Genomic DNA, 22,341 nt, shown 5'->3' with positions numbered 1-22,341 from the left:
GCTTCTCCGTTCGTCTTCCAATTTTTATGGTGAAAGGACCGAAGCAGTCCACTCCAGTGGAGTAGAAGGCAGGCTTGTATAGTCGTAACCGAGCAGAGGGTAGATCAGCCATCCTTGGCACCTCTGGATTGGCACGCCATCTTCGGCACTCGTGGCATTGATGTTGGTGTTGACGAATAGCCTCTCGACCATGCGGAATCCCGTACTTGCGACGTACTTCAGCGAGAATTCTCTCCGGACCACAGTGAAGCAGTTGGTCATCACATTCTTGAATGAGGAGCTTGGTTACTGGGTGAGGAGGATCTAAAACAATAGGATGTGCAGCATCTTGTGTAAGGACATCCGCATGGCGTAGTCTTCCTCCTACTCTGATGAGACCAAGTGTACGGTCATATTCAGGTGAGAGAGATGCCAGTCGACCTCTGATGGGCAAATCCATACCCGTGACAAGTATCTGGACTTCGTCCGGAAAACTATTGTGCTGTGAGCGTTGAAGCAGAAGATTCTCTATCTCCCCATGCTGGTGAGCTTTTAAGGTAAGATAGTCTTGATCGTAGGCCACCCCGTTGGGACACTGCTGTGCAGCCACAACCAGAGCGTGCCAAGTCTTGGACTGTGAAGGGTCAGGTAAGGCCTGTATGTCCACCGACATTGTTCCACAGAAGGTTGACTTCCGGAGCTCAGTCACATCACTTTGCTCTAGTACGCTGACCGGTCCTTGTAGTGACCAGCCCAGGTTGGTACAAACTGCTACTGGAGCACCCTTGGGGCCAAATCGCACAGGTTGCTTTTGTAAGATGAGGTGCGGATAGTCTGACCTGATCAATATTGTTGGTTGAGCCTTGTTAATCAAAGGGAGTGGTATCCCAGCTAGGTGGGGGTGCCGTTTCTGAAGATCGGCCACTGGGTTCGAATACTCAGATAAGCGCAGCATTGTGGCAGTGAATGCTGCATCTATCCCATACCTCTGGTTCGGGTTCTCGACCGATGATATCTGAAGCTTGACAGAAGCCCCGGTACACTGCAACGTATATTCTCGCACTGTCTTGAGCAGTGATGCTTCAGGTTTACCCACCAGGTTCAGCCACTCCGTTATTGAATTCAAAAGCATAGTCCTTTCTGAACCATCGTCTAGAATAGCATAGGTCTCTATGGACCCTTGTGGGCCATGAAGAAGCACCTTTACGACCTTTAACAGGACATCATGTGGGACGGGAAGGCTTGTCAAGGTACACTGCAGATGGTGCGGAGTCTGTCATTAGGACGGTATCGCTGGATCTCTGCGCTGCATCATGTAGGATGGTTAGGTGCAACTCGTTGCAAGCAATGCATGGCTTCCTAAGTGTACAGCGATCAGCTGGGTGTGACCGACCGCACCTCCAGCAACGGTCATGTTCCCTTATCCACTTAATAATATGGTCTGTGGAAAGCTTCTTGAATTCCGCACAGGAACCGAGGTAATGATCACTGGTGTCACAATGAGGACAATAAGGCTTGGTCTTGGTTGTTGAAGAAACATTACGCAATGGCTGTGGCCTTGAGCCAGCTATTGGTGACTCAGAGTTGTGAAACACCGAGGCCTGTGATTCTTTCTTCTTGAAAGATGAAGAATGTTGTTCCTTTCTCTCTAATCCCTGGCCCTCGCATTTGTAGAGGACAGCAGCTTGGTTCGCTATACGTTTAGCTCGGGCCTTTGCCTGCAGCCAAGCTGCCAGATGGTGCAACGTGTAGGTCTGATTAGAATCTGCATTTAAAGGTCCTTGGTTAATGCAGTGCTCAATGAATCCATCACGATAGCTCGGTGGCAGTTTGCTAATTAGCCTGTCTACATGTGAGCCACATCGTAGTTCAAATCCATGCTCACCCTCGAGGGATTGTAACATACCCACAAGGGAGTGCACTGCGAGAGCAAATTCTTCAAAGGCCTCTGTATCTCCAGTCCTCACTGGTGCCATGTTCATGATGGCACCAATTTCGCTCTGCACGATTTGCCTTGGCTGCCCATACTTGTCCTGCAGGGCCCGTAAGGCCACCGTGTATGGCTTCGGATCATGCATGTAGGCCTGAGAAAGTTTGTATGCACTTGGTAGCTTAAGGTGGGTTAAGAGTACTTGATATTTGTACTCCTCTGACACGTAGGTGTGATTACTTATCAGGCTATCCAATGCAAGCTTGAGAAGGGCAAAGTCACTTTCTCTGCCACTCTGGAAATAAGGCAGACTCGGTTTTGGTACGCCATAGGATGAAGCTATTAGTAGGTCCATGAGGTTGGGTGTTGCAGGCGTCTCAGATGGGTGAACTGGATGCCCATGTGGTGAAGTCGAGGGTGGTAGATAGGGTGCATGATGACATGGTAACATGTTAGGATGAAAATTTTAAACTTGGAATGGAGCTGTGGTGGCGGATGAATATGCAGTTGGATGAGTTTGCTTCACCTTCTCTTTCGGTGATGGATTGTCATTAATGATTAATCGAGGAGTGGATGTGGATTGTAGGTCGGCAGTGATGGAAATTTCCGGCTCTGGCCGCAGCAGCGGCAGCTGCGTTGGCAATGGTTTGTTTGGTTGAACTGAGGGAGTACATGACGCTCCACCACCGTGCAGAATCGTATGCTGGGCGGTAACGGTTGGACGCCCGGTTGGAGAGGTAGGCGCTTCATCTCCTGCATCCAAGAACGACACTATCAACCGTGCTTCCTCCAGTTCCTGTTCGGCCTTCCTCAGACGTCTCTGTCTTGTTAGCTGGATGGACAAGGCCTCGCGTTCCCTCAGAGCCTGGCGCTCCATCTCCTGAGCCTGGCGCAGTGGCGCTCCATCTCCTGAGCCTGAAGGACTTCATCCTGCAGCTGCTGTCCACGTTTCTCAGCTCTCTCATCCTCCCCAACTTGACATGTTAGTTCCTCCAGTTCATACTGTTTTCGTTTTTCCATTAGAATAGCCGATTGTATACCACCGAGTTGGGATGTAATGGATGTTCGGCTGTCGCTGGAACAATGGCTGCGTCGTGAGCTATGTGCACTGCATAGTGAGGCAGTCTTTGGTCGGTGGCTTCCTGACGAATGTCGTCGGTAAGAAGAACTCGGCCCACACTCCTGATTAAGGGAAGAACCACTCGTGTTTGAAGGTACGTAGTTAAAAACATAGTCTTTCAAACGTTCAGGGATACGTATATTCCTTTCGGGTCGGGAAGACACCGTTAATTCATTGCCAGTGCTGATGATGGCCGGACCCGGTAATTCGGTGGCTAATACAGGCACGGGGCTGACGGCGGCCACCGAAACAGAGACAAATGGATTCGTGCCATGAGTGGTTAAAGGACTAACCGGGATAATGTCGCTGGTGTTGTCTGCTGTTTGAGTACAATCAGCAGTCAGGGTAGCGGCGATATTCTCGTCCATGATTTCCTTGTCCAGCTGTTCGTTATCCGGCTCGAAGGACCATGAAAAGTAGGCTCGGGAATCCTACGTTAAAGGCTCGCTCGTATGGAGGATAATAGAGAACAGTGGATCCAGGAAAGGGGCCGTGATCAAATGGTTCGGACAGGACGAGACACTAAACTCCCTTTCGGCACAACATTTAATAAAACAAGGCAAAGATGGCGGCAATCAACTCGCTCACACGAGCCATCAGCAAGAACTCAAGAAGCCGGAAGTCTCCTCCCTTTCCGGTGCAAATTAAGAGAAAAAAGTAAGAATTACAGGCTCGCACTACACTAACATGGCATCAACATATTGCAAGAAAACATTCATAAACAAAAATTTACCACAGGTGGACTCCAATCAAGGTGTGAAAACATCTCAAAGATGATCAAGAGAAATGGGAGGCACCTGAGCTAAACTTCAAGTGTCATAGCACGAATTTCGGGTTTTGAATTTGGGTCTGAATGGGTCTGAATACTTATGTAAATGTGATATTTCAGTTTTTTCTTTTTAATAAATTTGCAAAACTTTGTAAAATCCTGTTTTCTCTTTGTCATTATTGGGTATTGGGTGTAGATTGATGAGGGAAAAAATGAATTTAAACGATTTCAGCATAAGGCTGCAACATAACAAAATATGAAAAAAGTGAAGGGGTCTGAATACTTTCTGAATGCACTGTATGTATGTATGTATGTATGTATGTATGTATGTATGTATGTATGTTTGTATGTATGTATGTATTATGTATGTATGTTCGTCCCCACAAATGTACACCAATCAGAGCTGAGGATCTGGTCAGATGACAGGGGGCAGTGTTTAGTAACCATTACAGTTACATATTTTATTAAAAGGAAATATAATAACCTTCTGTGGAACATTTTGGGTCCCAGCGGGGTGTCGTAAGGTAGGTAGGAGGTTTCAGAAATTCCTCAATACAATTTTGATTTTGAAATGCAATCGACACGGATCTTGCTCACGAATCCGGAAGTGAACAGATAGTAATGGTTCGCTGGTTCGATAATACCTCGATACAATCGTAATTTAACATTATATTTTGATATATTAACACTGTAGTGTTCATTTGTGATTGGAATGATGAATGATGCTGTTTGGAATGAAAATATAGATATTGATTTTAAAGCAGAATGAGTAAATGACGTCAGGGTTTCCATCCGTGACGTTCGTGGATTCCCCATTTGCAGTTTCGCCATTGACTGGATATAGCAACATTCAGACTGGGTACGTTTTTGTCCAAGTCATTCACGAACTCGCTGTCCATGCCTGAAGTCAATTTTCCTGAAGTGTGTTAACCTGAAGTCGGTTAACACAGCCCCTAAACATATTGATTGAACAGGCTTTATAACTCCCTTTGAGGCTCTATTCAAGTTATGGCGGTACATGCTCGTGACCGCAGGCTGAGGGAAATCATGAGGACCTTATAGCTTTTATAAAACCAAACAGGATTATTCCCGAACAACAAAAGCATGAGAAAATGAATTCAATGATAACTATTTTGAACCACCTCTAGAGGCCATTTTTCCCCGCAGGGCAGGGGTTGACCACCATGGTCCCCTTTTTGAAGCAATGTTTTATGGCCGGATGTCCTTCCTGCCGCCGACCCTGTTCGTCGCCTCTTGCGACACACAGGGAATTACCAGCAAGCTGGAACTCAATTTGCCGACTTTATCGCTCGGAAGGATGACGGGCTGAGTCAACCCCCTTGGCGTTAATTCAGCGATTGACTGGGATTCGAACCCAGGATCCTGGGATCCCCAGCCGGCATCCTCACCGCTAAGCCAACACCAGGCTATAAATTCAATGATAACTAAATACAAAGGTAAACAATGAGGTAAATTAAATCCTATAAAAACCAAGGCGCCTTTCTTCAGTCACAAGCACAGACAGGGTGAGGGAAAACACCGAGTGACTTATCTCTGCTGGCAGCGAGGAGGTAGGGTGGTAGGAAGGGTGGAGGGGGGGGGGTGGAGGAAGGGGAGATGGGTGCATGGGTGCAGAGCAGGCCAAGAGATGGACAGGGTGATGAGATGAGCAGGACGATGAACAGGCAATGGAGGAAGACGAGAGCAGCACCAGGGCCAAGGCAGGCAGGCAGGACGACCTCCTTAAAGCTTTCCACCCTCTTTCCAAACTCCAATCTCTTCAGACCTCTCTCAGGTCTCCTCACAAACCTTAAAAAAAACATCTTCTCCCAAACCACCAAAGCGATCGACTCAAAACATTACATGTCATCGATGAGGCATGGCGATTAAAATCTGATCACAAAAACGTCATCGGTCACAGGTGTAGCAGCCATATTGTATTGAAGACAACAGGCATTTTAAAGGCCATTTTCTCTGCAAGAGCGGGGGTTAGCCATTGAAGGGTATTGAAGGAAAATATTAAATTATTATATCAGAAACCGCCTACCCTATCGATGCAAAACTTTACAAATGTCATCAAACACCATTGCTGCATATCGTTTGAAAATTATGACGTCGTAGGTCACGTGGTTTTGGCAGCCATCTTGCATCGAAAAACAAACTTTATTCGATCAATACGAAACATCACAAATGTGATCCCCTAACCATACATATGCAGCAGGGTCTACATTTTAGATGTCATATGTCACGTGGTTTGGCAGCTATATTAGCTTAAAAGCCGATATTAAAAATAAATAAAAAACCTTCTCCGAAACCGCGTCACCGATCGATGTGAAATCTGTCATGTCTGTTAAAAATGTGATACTTGAGAACAGCTGAAGGGATTTAAATCAAACTTGTTTGCTAGAAAACTAGAGCAAAATACTTTATTTTTAGGACGGTGAATGAGGGCATCTACCCATTGTCACGTGCAGAGACTACACAGAGGCATATTGGCAACGCAGTCGTATTGCTCTAGTTTTTTATGTTTTTTGTTGTGATTAAGCTTTGCAGTAGGCTGCAGTGCTTGTACCATCCTTGCTATATCAACACTCTTCAACACTGTATAAGGACAAGGGCAATCTTACTATAATGGAGCAAAGGTGAATATCACAACAACAACAACATGCATTTTAAAGGCCATTTTCCCTGCTAGAGCGGGGGTTAGCCTTGCGGTCCCCATGACAATCTTCTCCATTTTGCCCTATTTTCTGCATCTCTCCTTGTTAACCCAACCCCCTTGCCCGCATTTCTTCTTCCACCATCTTTAGCCAAGTCTTTCTCGGTCTTCCCCGTCTTCTACTTCCTTCTACATTCATTTCCATCACTCTTCTCAACCAGTCACTTTCATCCTTCCTCAACACATGACCAAACCATCTCAACCTGTTCCTCTTCACAGCATCAATCACAGGCTCTATTCCCATCATCTTTCGCAATTCATCATTTGTCTTCCTCTCTCTCAACGATACTCCGCACATCCGTCGAACCATTCGCATTTCCACCCTTTCCAACCTTCGTTGCTGCTCTACGTTCATTACCCATGTCTCGCTCCCATAAATCATAACACTTCTCACACATACAGCATACACCTTTCCCTTCAGCTTCAACGACACTCCCCTCATCATCAGCACGTCACTCAATTCCCGAAACTTCTTCCATGCACATCTCACTCGAGCAACCGTTGCCGAGTCTGATCCACCTTCTCCATTCAGCATGTCTCCGAGGTAGCAAAATGTTTTCACACCTTCCAGCTTCACGCCGTCTCCAAGATCCAACTCAACATTTCCTCCATCTGCAGCTCCCTCTGTGCACACCTTACATTTGAATGTAGCTGCCACACTGGTTAATGACCCTCTCAGACCACTACATTTTTGATGAACCCACTCAGCGCACATTGTACACTGAATAGAGTTCACTCCGACACCCTTCCTACACACAGCACAGGGCCACTTCCCAGTTCTTTCCACCTCACCACATGCTTTACCACTTGCCATCACCTTCGTCTTTCCGATATTCACCTTCAGACCTTTTGTCTCCATACATTCCTTCCACGTGTTCATCTTTTCCTTCAGTCCATCCATACTTTCCGCAATCAACACCAGATCATCTGCATACAACAACTCCCACGGTAAACCCTCCTTTACGTTCTGAGCCAGCACCTCCATCACAGCTACAAATAGTAGTGGACTTAGTGCCGACCCCTGATGCACTCCCACCTTCACCTCATACTCACCACTGTTCCCGTCCTTCGTCCTTACAGCTGTGCGCACTCTTTTGTACATTGGCATCACTACTCTGATCAACCATTCCTCCACTCCTAACTTCCTCAATGCCCATGTCAATACTTTGCGTGGAACCCCATCGAATGCTTTCTCCAGATCAACAAACCCAAGAAACAACTTCTTCCTCTTCTCCATGTACTTCTCCTGCAACTGCCTCACAATGAAAAGCACGTCTGTCGTTCCTCTGCCTGGCATGATTCCAAACTGCATTTCGTCGATCTTCACTTTCTTCCTTATCCTCCTCTCCAACACCCTTTCCAATTCCTTCATTCCATGCTCCAATAACTTTATCGCTCGGTACGAGCCACACTCCAGAGGGTCACCTTTCCCCTTGTATAGAGGGACGAGGGTACTGAGTTCCCAAACCACTGGAATGCGGCCTTCTTTCACCACCAGATTACAGATCTCTGTCATTCTCTTCACACCCCAACTTCCTGCTGCCTTCAACATATCTCCCAAAACTCCCGTCGGCCCTCCCGCTTTTCTACTCTTCATTGCTTTTATCGCTTCCTCAACTTCCTTCTCAGTTATCTTCTCTGCCGGTCCTAAAACTGGGTTACTCTCTATGTTGCCATCCCATTCATTCTCTGTATTCAACAGCATTTCCATATATCTTTTCCATCTTCCTTTAATTCCATCTGGGTCGACAACGATTTGTCCCACTTCATCCTTCAAGCAACTCACCCCCATCACATCACACCTCTCTTTCGCTATCTGTTTTGCAATCCTGAATACTGCTTTCTGACCCTCTTCCGAATCCAAGCGTTCTCCGAACATTTTCCTACATGCCTCCTGCGCCTTTGCTACCTCTTTCTTTGCAGCCTTCCTGGCTGCCTTATAACTTTCATGCTCTGCTGTTTCTGCTCCCGTACCCTTCGCCTTCTGCCACTCCTTGAACTTCTTCCTCTTCTCGTCAATCCTCTTTCCAACTTCATCATCCCACCACCATGTTTCCGAGTGCCTCGGTGGTCCTTTTGTCCATCCACATACCTCACCAACGGCTCCCAACAGACTAGCTTTCATTGACATCCAACCACTTTCAAGCTCAACCACATCATCCTCGACCCTACTCAGCCTCTCTTTTAATGCCTCCTTTACTGTCACCTCTTTCAACCTCCACGCCTTCATTCTCGGTTGGTACTTCACCCGCCGAGCTCTCCTCGCACCTTTCACCCTTACGTCGCAGACAACCAAGTGGTGCTGTGAAACAGCCTCCTCCCCCGGGATCACCTTTGCGTCCCGGAGGTGCCCCCTATCTCGCCTACGCACCATCAGGTCGTCAACGGTTGTCGTCGACCCACCTGACGTGTATGTAACAAGCTTATTATCCTCTTTCTGGAACTGAGTGTTACAAATCAACAAATCAGCTCCATCAGCAAACTCCAAAATCCTTTTACCTTCTCCATTTCTCACACCATATCCGTAAACCCCATGAACTCCGTCAAAACCATCCATACTCCTTCCCACATGCCCCTTTAGGTCTCCTCCTACCACAACAACTTCCTCATCTTTCACGTTTTCCATCAGCTTCTCTATCGCACACCAGAACTTGTCCTTCTCTTCATCGCTTCGACCAACCTGGGGAGCATATCCCGAGATGACGTTCAACAAGAGCTTTCCAATCATCATTTTCACCATCATCAACCTATCACTCACTCTAGTCACACTCACCACACTGTCTGCAAACTCCTCAGAAAACAGGACACCAACACCATTCACACCCTCCGGGCACCCTTGCCACACAAACTTGTATTTCTGTCCCTGCCTACCCTTCACCATTCTCACACCACTTCCCTTCCATCTCGTCTCTTGCACACAACATATGTCCACTCTTCTTCTGACCAATACTTCCACCACTTCTCCTGATCTCCCTGTCATTGTCCCTACATTCCATGTCCCAAACCTCAGAAACCGATCTCCACTTCGGGCTGTACCCTGCCCACATGTAGTTGTAATTGTCATGGTTCTCTTTTTGAGGCAATGTTTTTATGGCCGGATGCCCTTCCTGACGCCAACCCTCTTAGTCGCCTCTTACGACACGCAGGGATACGGCGTACCTATTCTTATCCAGGGTACACACTGGGAAACGTTTAAAACATGGAAATTCTGGGGGGTGGGGGGGCATCACGGCTGCGGTTTAAACATATTTAAATAAATATTTAAACAAAACCATGAAAAACAATCTGGGAAAAGTCTAAGTGAGAACGTGGATTTGAGAAAGCAGGAGCAGAGGTGAAAGAACAAATGAGATATAGGGGGTGGGGCACAAGTCGAGACGAGGAGGCCGCACGAGACACCAGGCCGCACGAGGCGCGAACAAAGAAACGACTAATTACACACAGATTTGCAACAACTACAAAACCAAAACCAAATAGAAACACACAATAACACATACACAACAAAATACGCAGCGGAAATTTGACAAAGAAACGAACGGGAAAACACTCAAACGTTGATGCCGTGGAGAGATCGAAGCAAGCCCCGTCGCTCGAGGGACCATATCACAGAAACTCCAAAATTGACTTGTGGTGTAAATAGTGCCATCTTTGGTATTCAGTATTACAAATCGTCTTCCTTTATGTTGTGATATGGAGTATGATGTGTTGTGATGAATAAAATGTCTTTCAAAAATTTATAAAGTGCACTTCCAAGAATGTGCCGCAGCACATTTCCCACCAAAGGTGGGCCAAGAAGGATACTCCTGCCCAGAGTGCAGAGGTGCCCGCTGGTATTCACCCATCCATTGGTTATGAGAGATGTCAAATATGTCGAAACATGTCCAAACCCAAAGACTTGAATCCTTTAAAACTTTTTATTTTAATTTTATTAACACTATTATTCATAATTACAGGATGAATGAAAGCACATGTTGTCCTCGTATATTCATTTTTGGTGTAATTGCTATTGCTTTCATGGTGTCATTCCAGTTAGACCTGTCTAACTGTCTTTTGCAGAGGTAATGATGGACATGGTGGATTCTGAGATCGATGAGGCGACGATACGGCGCGTGCAGGAGGACGGAGATGTGCCTGGTGCTCTGTGGCACATCTATTCTGCACGTGATGCTGAAAAGATCCGCATGTTGCTTCGCAAGGTGATGCAATTGTATACACTGTGACAGACTACATGTGCTAAAAGTTGACTATTATTTTATTTTGTTTTCTTTGATGAAAAAGTTTGAGGCGATGTCATGGAGAGACATCCCAGGGGTGAAACCCTTCCGTATGATTATGGAAATCCATGTTTTTGTAACGACGCATACGGAGGTTTCCGTATTTTCGTCATCAGAAAAACCTGCTGCGATTATAGGGAATTGAGGTGCTGTTCCGATATGCTGATTCGTTTCTTTCCTCATTTCATCCGGAGTCCATCGCTGTTCCCTTCTATGAACTTCACGGAAAATACTGAACTGCCGTCTTTACATTGCATGAAGTAAAGATGCGATTCGGCTACACACAAATACAAAACTGATAATGTCTGTTGGTTGCTGTGAAGTTTGTGACCACATCAATTTGAGACCAATAAATCTTGGTTACCAAGGAGCGTTGATGCGGGAGGCCATTAGGCCCATCATGCCTGTGCTGTACGACAACCACATTAAATCCACCAGGGTCTCAAATTCATTTATTTTATGATAAAATGCTATCCTAACTAACTAAAAATAATCTTGTAAAAAATTTTTTAAAATGAATAATAACCAAAAATCGAATTAAAAAAATTAATTCTTATAAATAATAATATGAAAATAATCCAACAATGGATGTTCATGTGAAAAAAAATTCTACCCAAAATATCACTTTCATTTGCATAGTTTTTGCTACATTTTGGCCAGGATCAAAAAGGCCAGGATCAAAGGCCAGGCCAGGCCAGGATCAAAAAAAAAAAAAAGGATCACCCCCAAAATGCATATTTTGACTATCAATTTTTCAAAATTTTCCCCCAGAATGCCGTAGGAATGCCCCCCTCACTTGTAAGAGGTTCTTTCGCTCATTACTTTCCTTTTTGCAAATGTTCTGCAGTTTCACCCATGTATATTTCAATTTTATAGTTGCATCAATTAATCATCACCTCGAGTCACTCGACTGTACCTGCCTGTTATCAGGTATGTGCAGAGAGTGGACAAGATTTTGCACCGGACCATGACCCAATCCATGACCAGGCTTGGTATTTGCATGGACTTCTTCGCCAGCGACTTCGCGAGGAGTATGGCGTCACTGGCTGGGCCATCGTGCAATGCTTGGGAGATGCAGTTTTTATCCCAGCTGGAGCGCCACACCAGGTTTGTTGGAGATGGTGACATCGCAACCCTTACCTGCCACCAGAGAGTATGCATTGTCTTTGATTTATTGAATTGGGAGTACAGATAATATTTGGAAAACAGGTGCACGTTAATAGCTGGCTGGCATGTGATGCATCACCTCCCCCGCAATGGTTGTTAACTTATAACAGAAAAAAACGTATGGTACACTTTCCCACTATATTGTTCATTGGAGACAGCTCTGCCTTTCAGAGAATATGCACAATGATGCATTTAATTGCACACACCGTGAACAAAAGTTGCATGTGTTTGCTGCCGATTTATTCGTATACGGAGAAGCGACCATTCCAACAACGACAGGAAGGAAAGGTCAAATATGAACTTAAAATTAAATGGGGAAATAAAACCATGGCATGCAACACACAAAACAACAGCAATAACAAGGAGATTGCAGACCCTTGCCAGGACGTGTTTTTCGTGGTAACCCTGCGCTCACGAAGCGAAAGACAGGGTAAAGCATTCGGGTACTTAAGTACGTACGTGTCTGCATTTTTAAAATTCATTTTCTCGGCAACCGTTGGTCCAATTGACTTTAAATTTTCACCATAGGAGCGCCTCCTCCAGTAGAATATTTTAGTGAATATTATGATGTCACATGAGCCATGTCTCAATTTTTTCTATGCAGTGCTTTTGGAGATGTAGACGTGCAAATATTTTCTTTTTTTCCAAGATGGCGGCCGAACCATGTGACCAATGACGTCAGCATAATTTAAAAAAATCTACAAGAGGAGGCGCACCTATGGTGAAAATTTCCTGCCAATCGGACCAACGATTGCAGAGAAAATCATATTTATCCTGTGTGGACAAACAAACAAACAAAAAATATGTCGTGCATAGCACGATGCTTGTGGAATCCCTCAAATAAGTTGGCGTATGATGACCTCAAAAATAATTGGTGTTTGAATTCAGTGACCTGGTATGAAAATCCTCTTAAAATTTCAAGTTAATTGGATGAAAATTGAGGATTTTAGAAATTTGACCAAGTTGGCGACCTTTGTTGACCTATTGACCTTTTGACCCCAAAAGCAATAGGCTTCTTGCTTATGACCAACTCTACCATTTGGTGAAGTTTCGTAAAGATCGGTTGAAAATTGTGACCTGTAGGCGACTGACATACAGACAAACAGACAGAATAACGCACAAGACCAACCTATATACTTGAGAAATCTTCGATTTTCGCAACTTCCAAACAGACAGAAAGACAGACAAACGGACTCAAATGCAATCCCCTCTCCTCTGGCAAGTGTAATAACAGAAATGAAGAATCCATGCCGATTGGAAAATTCATCACGCGTATTAACGACAATGGCACTCGTAGAGCACATACATAATCTCACCTCACGTGCTCATTCTGAACAAACATGCTGAGCACATCGCTAACTGAGCACATTGCTATTATGGCCCACGGTTAATATGGCCCATATACTGGTATCATCCAGGCACCCTATTATGTCACATACATTGCCATTATCTGTAACATTATTGATTTATTATTTGGATATTTATCGACCACTTTTGTGCACATTAAGGCTAAAGTATGTCAATGAAGGTGAATATGAAAAAAAATTCAAACTATATTCCCCACGGCTGGCTGGTATGAAGTTTCACATCAATCTATTAAGCGGTTCTGGAGAAGATTTTTTTTTAACGTTTTTATTTTCAATCCAATATGGCCACCAGACCCTGGTGATCGATGACATCTTAAGTTTAATTCTTCACTCACATTGGGTTGTAGATCAGATATGAAGTTTCACATTTTTTGGATAAAGATTTTGATTCAAACCAATTATGGCTGGAATACCACTTCACCGATGATGTCATCATTATCACCCTATATGCCTATATTTCAGCTTTCTTACAGAGGGCAGCAGGTTTTCCTCTAGGAACTTTCTGTATTTTGCTCCATCCATATTCCCTTCTATCCTGACAAGTGCCCCAGTCCCTGCTGATGAGAAACATCCCCCCATAACATGATGTTGCCACCACCATGCTTCACAGTAGGGATGGTGTTCTTTGGTTGATGTGCTGTCTTGGGTTTGCGCTAAACATAACGTTTTGAATTTAGGCTAAAAAGTTCCATCTTGGTTTCGTCAGACCACAAAACTTTTTGCCACAAGGCTTCAGAATCACCGGAGTTTTTTTTTTTTAACATGCCTCAAACGGGACTCAAGGTGGGCTTTTTTGAGTAATGGCTTCCTTCTTGGTACCCTACCACCCTATATGCGGACTTGACGACATGCCAAGTTTAATTATTTTTTGGTAAGCTGTTTTGGAGAAAAAGATGTCCAATTTTTTTCCTTTAATTCAATATGGCAGCCATGCCACATGACTTGATGTCGGTTCTCAAGAAAATATTCTCCATGGGGAGTCCCTCTTATGTTTAAAGTTTTGCATTGATCGGACATGCGATTACAGAGAAAAACATTTTTAAAGCGAAAATATATACGGTGCCCAAAGAAAGTCTATACCCCCTTTCAAAATTTTCACAATTTGTTGCCTTATAGCCTGGAATTAAAATGCATTAAATCAGACTTTTCCCCGCCTTTATTTACACGTCGTAACCCACAATGTACAAGTGAAAAACAAATTCTACAAATTTCAGAAAATTAATTCATAATTTACAAAACTAGAATTTCTTTGTTAGGTAAGTATCCCTTGTAAATTAGCTCAGGTGCAACCAATCACCTTCAAAATCATACACCAAGTTAATTGGCCTCCACCTGTGTTAAATTGTAGTGAATGTGATTATTTCAGAATAAAATTAGCTGTTCCTGTCGGTTTCCTCTGCTGGGTAGTGCATTTCACAGCAAAGACTCAACCATGAGCACCAGGGAGCCTTCAAAAGACTTCCAGGATAAAGTTGTGTAAAGGCACAGATTAGGGGATGGGAATAAAAAAGATTTCAAAGGCCTTGAATATCTCTTGGATCACAGTCAAGACAATCATTAAGAAGTGGAAGGCGTATTGCACCACCAAGAGCTGTCTCCCTCGACATATCACGTGCCTTCGATACGGTCTGGCACCCCGCTCTGCTCACCAAACTCTCCTCCTTTGGTATCCATGGAAATCTCCACACATGGCTGGCGGACTTCCTCTCTAGTCATAGTCAACGTGTGGCCCTGAATGGGTTTCTCTCATCTCCTCTTCCTGTTCAGGCTGGAGTTCCCCAAGGCAGTGTTCTGGGCCCTGTGCTTTTTCTGGTCTTCATCAATGATCTCTCTGACGCTCTTGAAAATCCTCTCTATCTCTTTGCTGATGACTCCACTCTCTGCCGCTCCATTCCTCATCCCTCAGATCGGCAGTCTGCAGCCTCCTCACTCTCTGCAGACCTGGACAAAATCACAGACTGGGAAAACAAGTGGAACATGTCTTTCAATCCTGACAAATCTCACTCTTACGATGTCTCTCCGAAAAGACCGACTGGACAACCCTCCCATCTACTTTCTGAATAATCCTCTCCAAGAAGTTCTGTCACTCAAGCTTTTGGGTCTCACTATCTGCCATGATCTTTCCTGGGAAAACCACATTTCCAAGCTGGCCTCCAAAGCCAGTCGCCGACTGGGCATCCTCCGTCGTGCGAAGTCCTTCCTTGGCACACCTGAGCTCCTCACCACATACAAGGCTTTCATCCGCAGCTCAATGGAGTACTGCTCTCCCCTCTGGGCTGGTGCTCCTGCCTCACACCTCGCTCGTCTTCACGCTGTTGAAACCAAAGCGTTCAGAATCATTGGAATCTCCCGCGATGATGCTATCTCCGAGGGCCTTTCACTTAATCACCGCAGGCAGGTTGGTGGGCTTTCCGTCTTCCACCGACTCCTCTCCGGCCTGGCTCCCCCAGCTCTCTCTGGGCTCTGTCCCCCAAATATTCCTGCAGGTCGCACAAGATCTGCCTGCAACCCTCTTATGGTTAAACTGCCAAAATCAAGACTCTCTGCTCACCTTCACTCCTTCATTCCTCTTTTCTCCCGCCTCTGGAACAAACTCCCTCACTCTCTTCAATCCCACTCCTCCCTGCAGGTCTTTAAAACGGCTGTTCACCACCATCTCTTATCTTCCCCAATCCAAAACCTTGATCTTTTCTACCCCTGCTAATTTCACCCCAAATCCACTTTTTTGAGGTGACTTTTGACCTCTTTCCTGGAAGTCCTTGGTGTCCTTGCATTTTATACCTATCCTGCCTCCCCCCAGGCCCTCTCCCTCCAAAAACATCGCCCGATGTCCCTGCTCTCAAATGTTGTGTTTGTGTGCTTCCTCCCCTTCTCTCCCCATCTTGTCGACCGCTCCCCTTTTCATATACTTTGTTTGCTTGTTTGTTTGATTTGTTTGTTTGATAAATGTTCGCTCTTTCACGAGCCTCGACTCTGTATACAAAAAAAAAAAAAAAAAACCCCTGCCTGGATCAGGCCATTCCACCAAACTGGATGACCAAGCAAGGAGGAGACTGATCAGAGAGGCTCCCAAGAGACCAATGGCAACTTTGAAAGAGCTACAGGCCTTTATGGCAAAGACTGGTCACTGTGTGCATGTGACAACAATATCCCAAGCACTCCACAAGTCTGGGCTGTATGGTAGTGTGCCAAGAAGGAAGCCATTACTCAAAAAAGCCGACCTTGAGTCCCATTTGAGGTATGTAAAAAAAACAAAAAACACTGGTGATTCTGAAGCCATGTGGCAAAACGTTTTATGGTCTGACGAAACCAAGATGGAACTTTTTAGCCTAAATGCAAAACGTTATGTTTGGTGCAAACCCAACACAGCACATCACCCAAAGAACACCATCCCTACTGTGCAGCATGGTGGTGGCAGCATCATGTTATGGGGATGCTTCTCATCAGCAGGGACTGGGGCACTTGTCAGGATAGAAGGGAATATGGATGGAGCAAAATATAGAAAGATCCTAGCGGAAAACCTGCTGCCCTCTGCAAGAAAGCTGAAATTGGGACAGAAGTTCACCTTTCATCATGACGAGCTGAAGCATACAGCCAAAGCTACACTGGAGTGGCCCAGTCAGAGCCCCGATCAAAATCCAATTGAAAATCTGTGACATGACTTGAAGTTTGATGTCCATCAACACTCCCCATACAACTTGACTGAGCTTTTGAACAGTTTTGTGCAGAAGAATGGGCAAATATTGCTCAATCAAGGTGTACAAAGTTGGTAGAGATCTACCCCAACAGACTCGCAGCTGTAATTACTGTCTAAGATACTTCCACCGAGTATTAACTCAGAGGGGTGGACACGTACACACAGACAGACATATTTGTTTGGTGTTGCAATAGCTTCACATCCCCTTCGGGCGAGACTAACTACAAAGATTGTGATCTTGCCTACCTTACCGACACAGACACACTGAAGAGGTAGTTAGACATACAGGAGGACGAATGGTTAGAAGAGAGGAGGGTTGTGGAGTTTAAAAAAAAAAAAAAAAAAAAAAGGGGGGAACTTCATGTTTGGTTGAAACCAGTGAGGTGCCTTTGCCTAGATTTGGTGGAGTGAGTGGGTAACCATTTACCAAAGAACGTCGTGCTGTGAAGTGGTTATCCAGCCAGTTCGAGCAAAATTGCTGCTGGCGTCGCGAGGATCCCGAAACCGATTCCTCCTTTAACTCGGGTGGCCCAAAGAACCCATGGCGATTCCCGAGTGGGGAGTCCTGCTGTTAAATTCTGTGGGGAAGTTGAGAGAAATAGCATATACTCTTCGGTCTTATAGAGGTCCCCGCTCATCTTTCTCACCTAAAAACCGGTTCAAAACCATCTCTTGTCAAACATCATCAAAGGTGCAGATTAGTTGCCGAGCTCAAACACATTTGGCGTGATGATTGATTGGCCTGATTATTGATTGGCCTGATGGAAGATAACACGTGCTCTATTCAGCTCAAGAGGTAATTATTGCGAGGAAAAAGGGGAATGACTGGTTTAAACAAATGAATGGGAAACGAGCACATTTAACTATGAAAAATACGAGGGGTTGGAGGGGTAGGACAAGGCTTCTAGTAACCCATGTCAAGGAACCTCTAAATGAGCCACAAACACGATACTGGCAGGCCTAAATGGGGGTTCACAACACATATACTTTAAACATGCTAATAATGATACAACTAATCAGTCAATTTTCCCAGCTATGAAATGCCATCCTGGTGTTGTGCAGGTAGGGCGAGTAATAGTGTTCTTCAGATGGATATTAGACATGCCATCCCATCTAACGGTATTAGTTGTTGAAGTTAAAAATGCCACGGTGTCCTTCGTGAAGAGAAGCTTGTCGGTACCCTGAACAAATTGCACTTTCTTGCCTGGACCGTGGAACTGGTCTTCCTTCTTAAGAAGTTCCTTGACATGAGTTACACTGCTTCCTATATTTGAGTATGGTTGCTGTCTGGTGGGGGAGCAGCTTCCACACTGTAAACAAATTGACACGAAAACTCGAAGCACGTAGTCATTCTCTTGAGGTGCCAATGGTTTTTTTTTGTCAAATAAAACAACAACTTGGGAGGAATCCTGTAAATGTGGATCCAAGTTCACACACTCATCAGCCTCGTGCATTTCCGAAGGGATGGGACAGGCAGTTGTAATGGCTGCCGTGTCGGTTAGTGTGTGTCCACACGCAGATATTTAACGTAACACGCCCAGGTGGATTTAGACATATTAAGAGTTGCTTATTTTAACTACAACATTTCTACCAGCCTCGCTCGTTCCCGTAGGGGTTCGGAGGGTTTTGCGATCAGGCTGTGTCAGTCTGTGTGAGTATGCACGCAGATCTACTTTAATAAAGTGTGCCCGACGGCATTAGAAACAGTTCGACCAAGTTGTATAATTTAACCAAAACGTTTTTTTTTAAATTTAACCACAAGTTGATTTTGTACCTTGAATGTGGTTTATGCCCAAGTCAGCCACAGCTCTTCCTAAGGGTGTTTTTGTCGTTAACTAAATGTAATTGTATGAAAGGTGCCATTTAGATGAATAATCTGACGAGGATCAACATCATTCGGAGCTTTGTCTTGTGATTGCTGCACTCCCTGTAGGTGCACAACTTGCACAGCTGCATCAAGGTGGCTGAGGACTTTGTCTCACCGGAGCACGTCACCAACTGTTTCCGCCTGACGCACGAGTTTCGCCGTCTCTCGGCCACTCATACCAACCACGAGGACAAGCTGCAGGTTGGCAATCGTACACCCTCCATCTCCATCCATTGGGAAACGATGTGTGTTATATATTTTATAGTTTAAATTATTTTTCATGTACATTACTTGGCATTTACTTGGATTTCTCCAATTACTGAAGCAGGAAGTACAGTTGGCTCCACTTCCCTTCTTAAGTACTGCACCTGACTTGGCATCTAATGCCTCTTATTTTGTACATGACATCAGTATATAATTGTGATTTCGAAAAAGAAAAAAAAATGCGACCATTTTCAAATGATTATCTCCTGGAACGGACATGTGGTGTATTTTGCTTAAAACCTGCACCATTGATTGGCTTTGCCATCTATACATGACTGTACGCAGATCAAGAATATAATCTACCACGCAGTGAAGGATGCGATCACAGCTCTCCAGGAGGGTGACAACTCCGAAAGCGATTCTTCATCGAACCTGGAAAGTCGCGATCGGCTCGCCGTTTGAAGGACCACACCAAGCTCTGGATTACCTGTTCTGGACGTTGATGCCTGCCGAAGGAATCTGCCATGATTGGAGTCCGTGAAGCAAAGACTGCTCTCCAGAGTTGCCATGTGGAAACCCAAGACCGTTTAATGGGTACACCATCATGCCGAGAGACTAGGTTTTATTGTTTGGTTGGTACAGCATCTGTCCAAAAGCTGGATGTATAAATCTCATTTAGAATGTCCAATACTTTTATTATAGTGGTTATGATTGCTTTTTGGAGAGGGTGGAGGTGGCCGGAGGGTGGCTGTCACGAAGATAAGACATCCACCCAGCGTTCGTGTCGTATTAAGTTAATCATGTTAAGACGAAAGCCTGTGATGTGGAAGGATCGACGTGGTTTTGATGTAAATTGTATGCCTGGTTTCTTCAAACGTGGAATGTATTGATTTTCTTTTTGTAAAATTTGACGAATGAACCAGTTCAGGGGCATTTCTTGAGGTATCTGGCCGTTAATTAATTTTAAGACCTGCTTTTAGCTCCATTGTCAGCCCTCTGTGGCCGTTCTGCAAAATAGTTCGTTGTGGAAGCGCCGAACCGCTTTTTCAGCGACAATGTTGAACATCATTTAACTAAAGGTGAGCAGGGCGAGGCTTGGAAGATGTGCGGTGAACGCATCCGTTCGGTCTCTGCACATTGCATTTGCTGAGGACGCTATTTTATTTTGTGAGATTAACTGTAATGGGAAAAAAAAAATGCTTTTACAAAATAGGTTTCTTTTATTCTTTATTACTTTTTTTTTTTTTTGGTAAGCCGTTGGTGTGAATTTGGTCATTAAAAAGTTTGATATTGAGTTAGGCTTCTGTTTTTGGTGTGAGTTGATATCCGATTGCCAAGCCAAATGTTTGCAAGCACGTTTGCTGTTTTAATAACGTTCTTCCTTTTCAAGGGTGGCAGACTATACTGTTGGAGAAGAAAGTTGTCATCGAAATGGGGAAGAGAGGTCTCATAAGCAGGGTAAAGTTGATAAAAAGTGATGTAATACGGGCGGGCATGGTAACGTGTGGTTGAGGGGGAATGGTAATGCTTCCATTTGAGGGAATAATGTTGGGGTTTTGCAAATGCCCTTCATCTATGAATGAATACACACTAGCAGTTCAGGCCCGATTCCCACACCGATTGTGGTGTTGCCGTGTATGTTCGTTCCTCCCTTTCCCACAGGTCACCCCCAACCATATGGAGTACAAGTGACTTTGTGTTCCCCTCTGTAATCAATGTATTGTTTCTTCGTGTGGGCTACCGTATCCCCTCCCCACTTCACAAACTCCGATGACTCCATATATGAGGCTTTCTGCGCAGGCATTGACTCTCCTGTTCACTCTTCCCAATCTGTGGAGACTTTTAAATTGCCAATATGCCAGCTGGCTTGATGTTGGTTCACATAGTTCAATATGTGGCTGACAAAGCTGTCATTCCATGAATCGACTGGACTTGCTCGGTCTGTTTCTTTTCCAACACATATGCTGGAAAACACAACAAATACAACAACACATATGCAAACCCGAAATGGCAAACTTATGCCGAACTTTTCCTGCTATTCAGCTCCTGTAGCTCTCCAGATTGTAGATGGATGGATGGATGGATGATCCTTGTCGCACAGTCAGGCACATCGGGCTTTCGCATTTCCACCATTTCCAGCCTTCGTTGCTGCTCTACGTTCATTACCCATGTCTCGCTCCCATAAATCATAACACTCCTTACACATGCGCAGCATACACCTTTCCCTTCAGCTTCAACGACACTCCCCTCCTCGTCAGTACGCCACTCAGTTCCCGAAACTTCTTCCATGCACATCTCACTCCAGCAACCGTTGCCAAGTCTGATCCACCTTCTCCATTCAGCATGTCTCTGAGGTAGCAAAATGTTTTCACACCTTCCAGCTTCACGCCATCTCCAAGATCCAACTCAACATTTCCTCCATCTGCAGCTCCCTCTGTGCACACCTTACACTTGAATGTAGCTGCCACACTGGTTAATGACCCTCTCAGACCACTACATTTTTGATGAACCCACTCAGCACACATTGTACATTGAATGGAGTTCACTCCGACACTCTTCCTGCACACGGAAAGCAATGAACGGATTGATGCGAAACTTTAACCGTATGTTCAACCACCGTGTCTTTATTTCTACATTGACGATGCTCATCTGCAGTTTTTCAGCAAGATCTGTCTTTAATGTGATGGTTCTCCGAGGCCCGTGGATTCGATCTTTCGACATTTGCATGTGTGACCCTCGGATGGCGTTCGTACCGTCATCTCGGTCACCGTCCACACTGTGACGACTCGATTTGAAATCCTCACCAGGTTAGTATTGGATTTTCGTCATTACGGGAGTCATTACCAATCTGTGCTGCCAGCCAGAAATTAATTTAATGATGTTAAACACCCTCCTTCGTTCAAAAAACGATGCAGTTTATCTCTTTATTCTTCAGGAACTTAAACCATGCATATGTCGCCATGTCGGATCTCGTGCCTACTGGCACAGGTGAAGGCATCTACAGACAAACCACATACAACGACCAATGAGTAACTTTCCACATTCCTCCCATTAAAATTGATCAATCATAAGGAGATGAATAGCAAGGTTGTTACCCCACGCACACGAATCGGAACATGAATAGGAAGATAATTCTTTAGTTTTACCGTCCTTTGTCTCTGAATTCGTCCCGAACAACCCACACGCAGAGGAGTGAGATTATTTAAACTCTGTCTGTCTGGCAGTCAAAATAAAAAAATCATTCCAAA

General features: G+C 44.8%; 1 protein-coding gene across 2 annotated transcripts in view; it reads left to right on the top strand.

Moving 5' to 3' along the window:
* Positions 1–20,393, top strand: part of LOC137427086 (lysine-specific demethylase 3A) — a 134,594-nt gene extending 114,201 nt beyond the window's left edge. For both annotated transcript variants that reach the window (XM_068116243.2, XM_068116242.2), the window contains 4 exons: positions 10,574–10,713; positions 11,722–11,898; positions 18,956–19,090; positions 19,439–20,393. In XM_068116243.2, coding sequence (XP_067972344.1) covers positions 10,574–10,713; positions 11,722–11,898; positions 18,956–19,090; positions 19,439–19,555 — 569 coding nt within the window. In that variant the 3' untranslated portion in view covers positions 19,556–20,393. The remainder of the gene's footprint in view (positions 1–10,573; positions 10,714–11,721; positions 11,899–18,955; positions 19,091–19,438) is intronic.
* Positions 20,394–22,341: the final 1,948 nt, after the last annotated feature.

Source organism: Myxine glutinosa, chromosome 5 (genome assembly GCF_964187855.1).
Source record: "Myxine glutinosa chromosome 5, kmMyxGlut1.1, whole genome shotgun sequence".
NCBI classification, from domain to species: domain Eukaryota; kingdom Metazoa; phylum Chordata; class Myxini; order Myxiniformes; family Myxinidae; genus Myxine; species Myxine glutinosa.
Note: the sequence above shows the minus strand (reverse complement) of the source record. Positions and strands in the feature narration are given on the sequence as shown.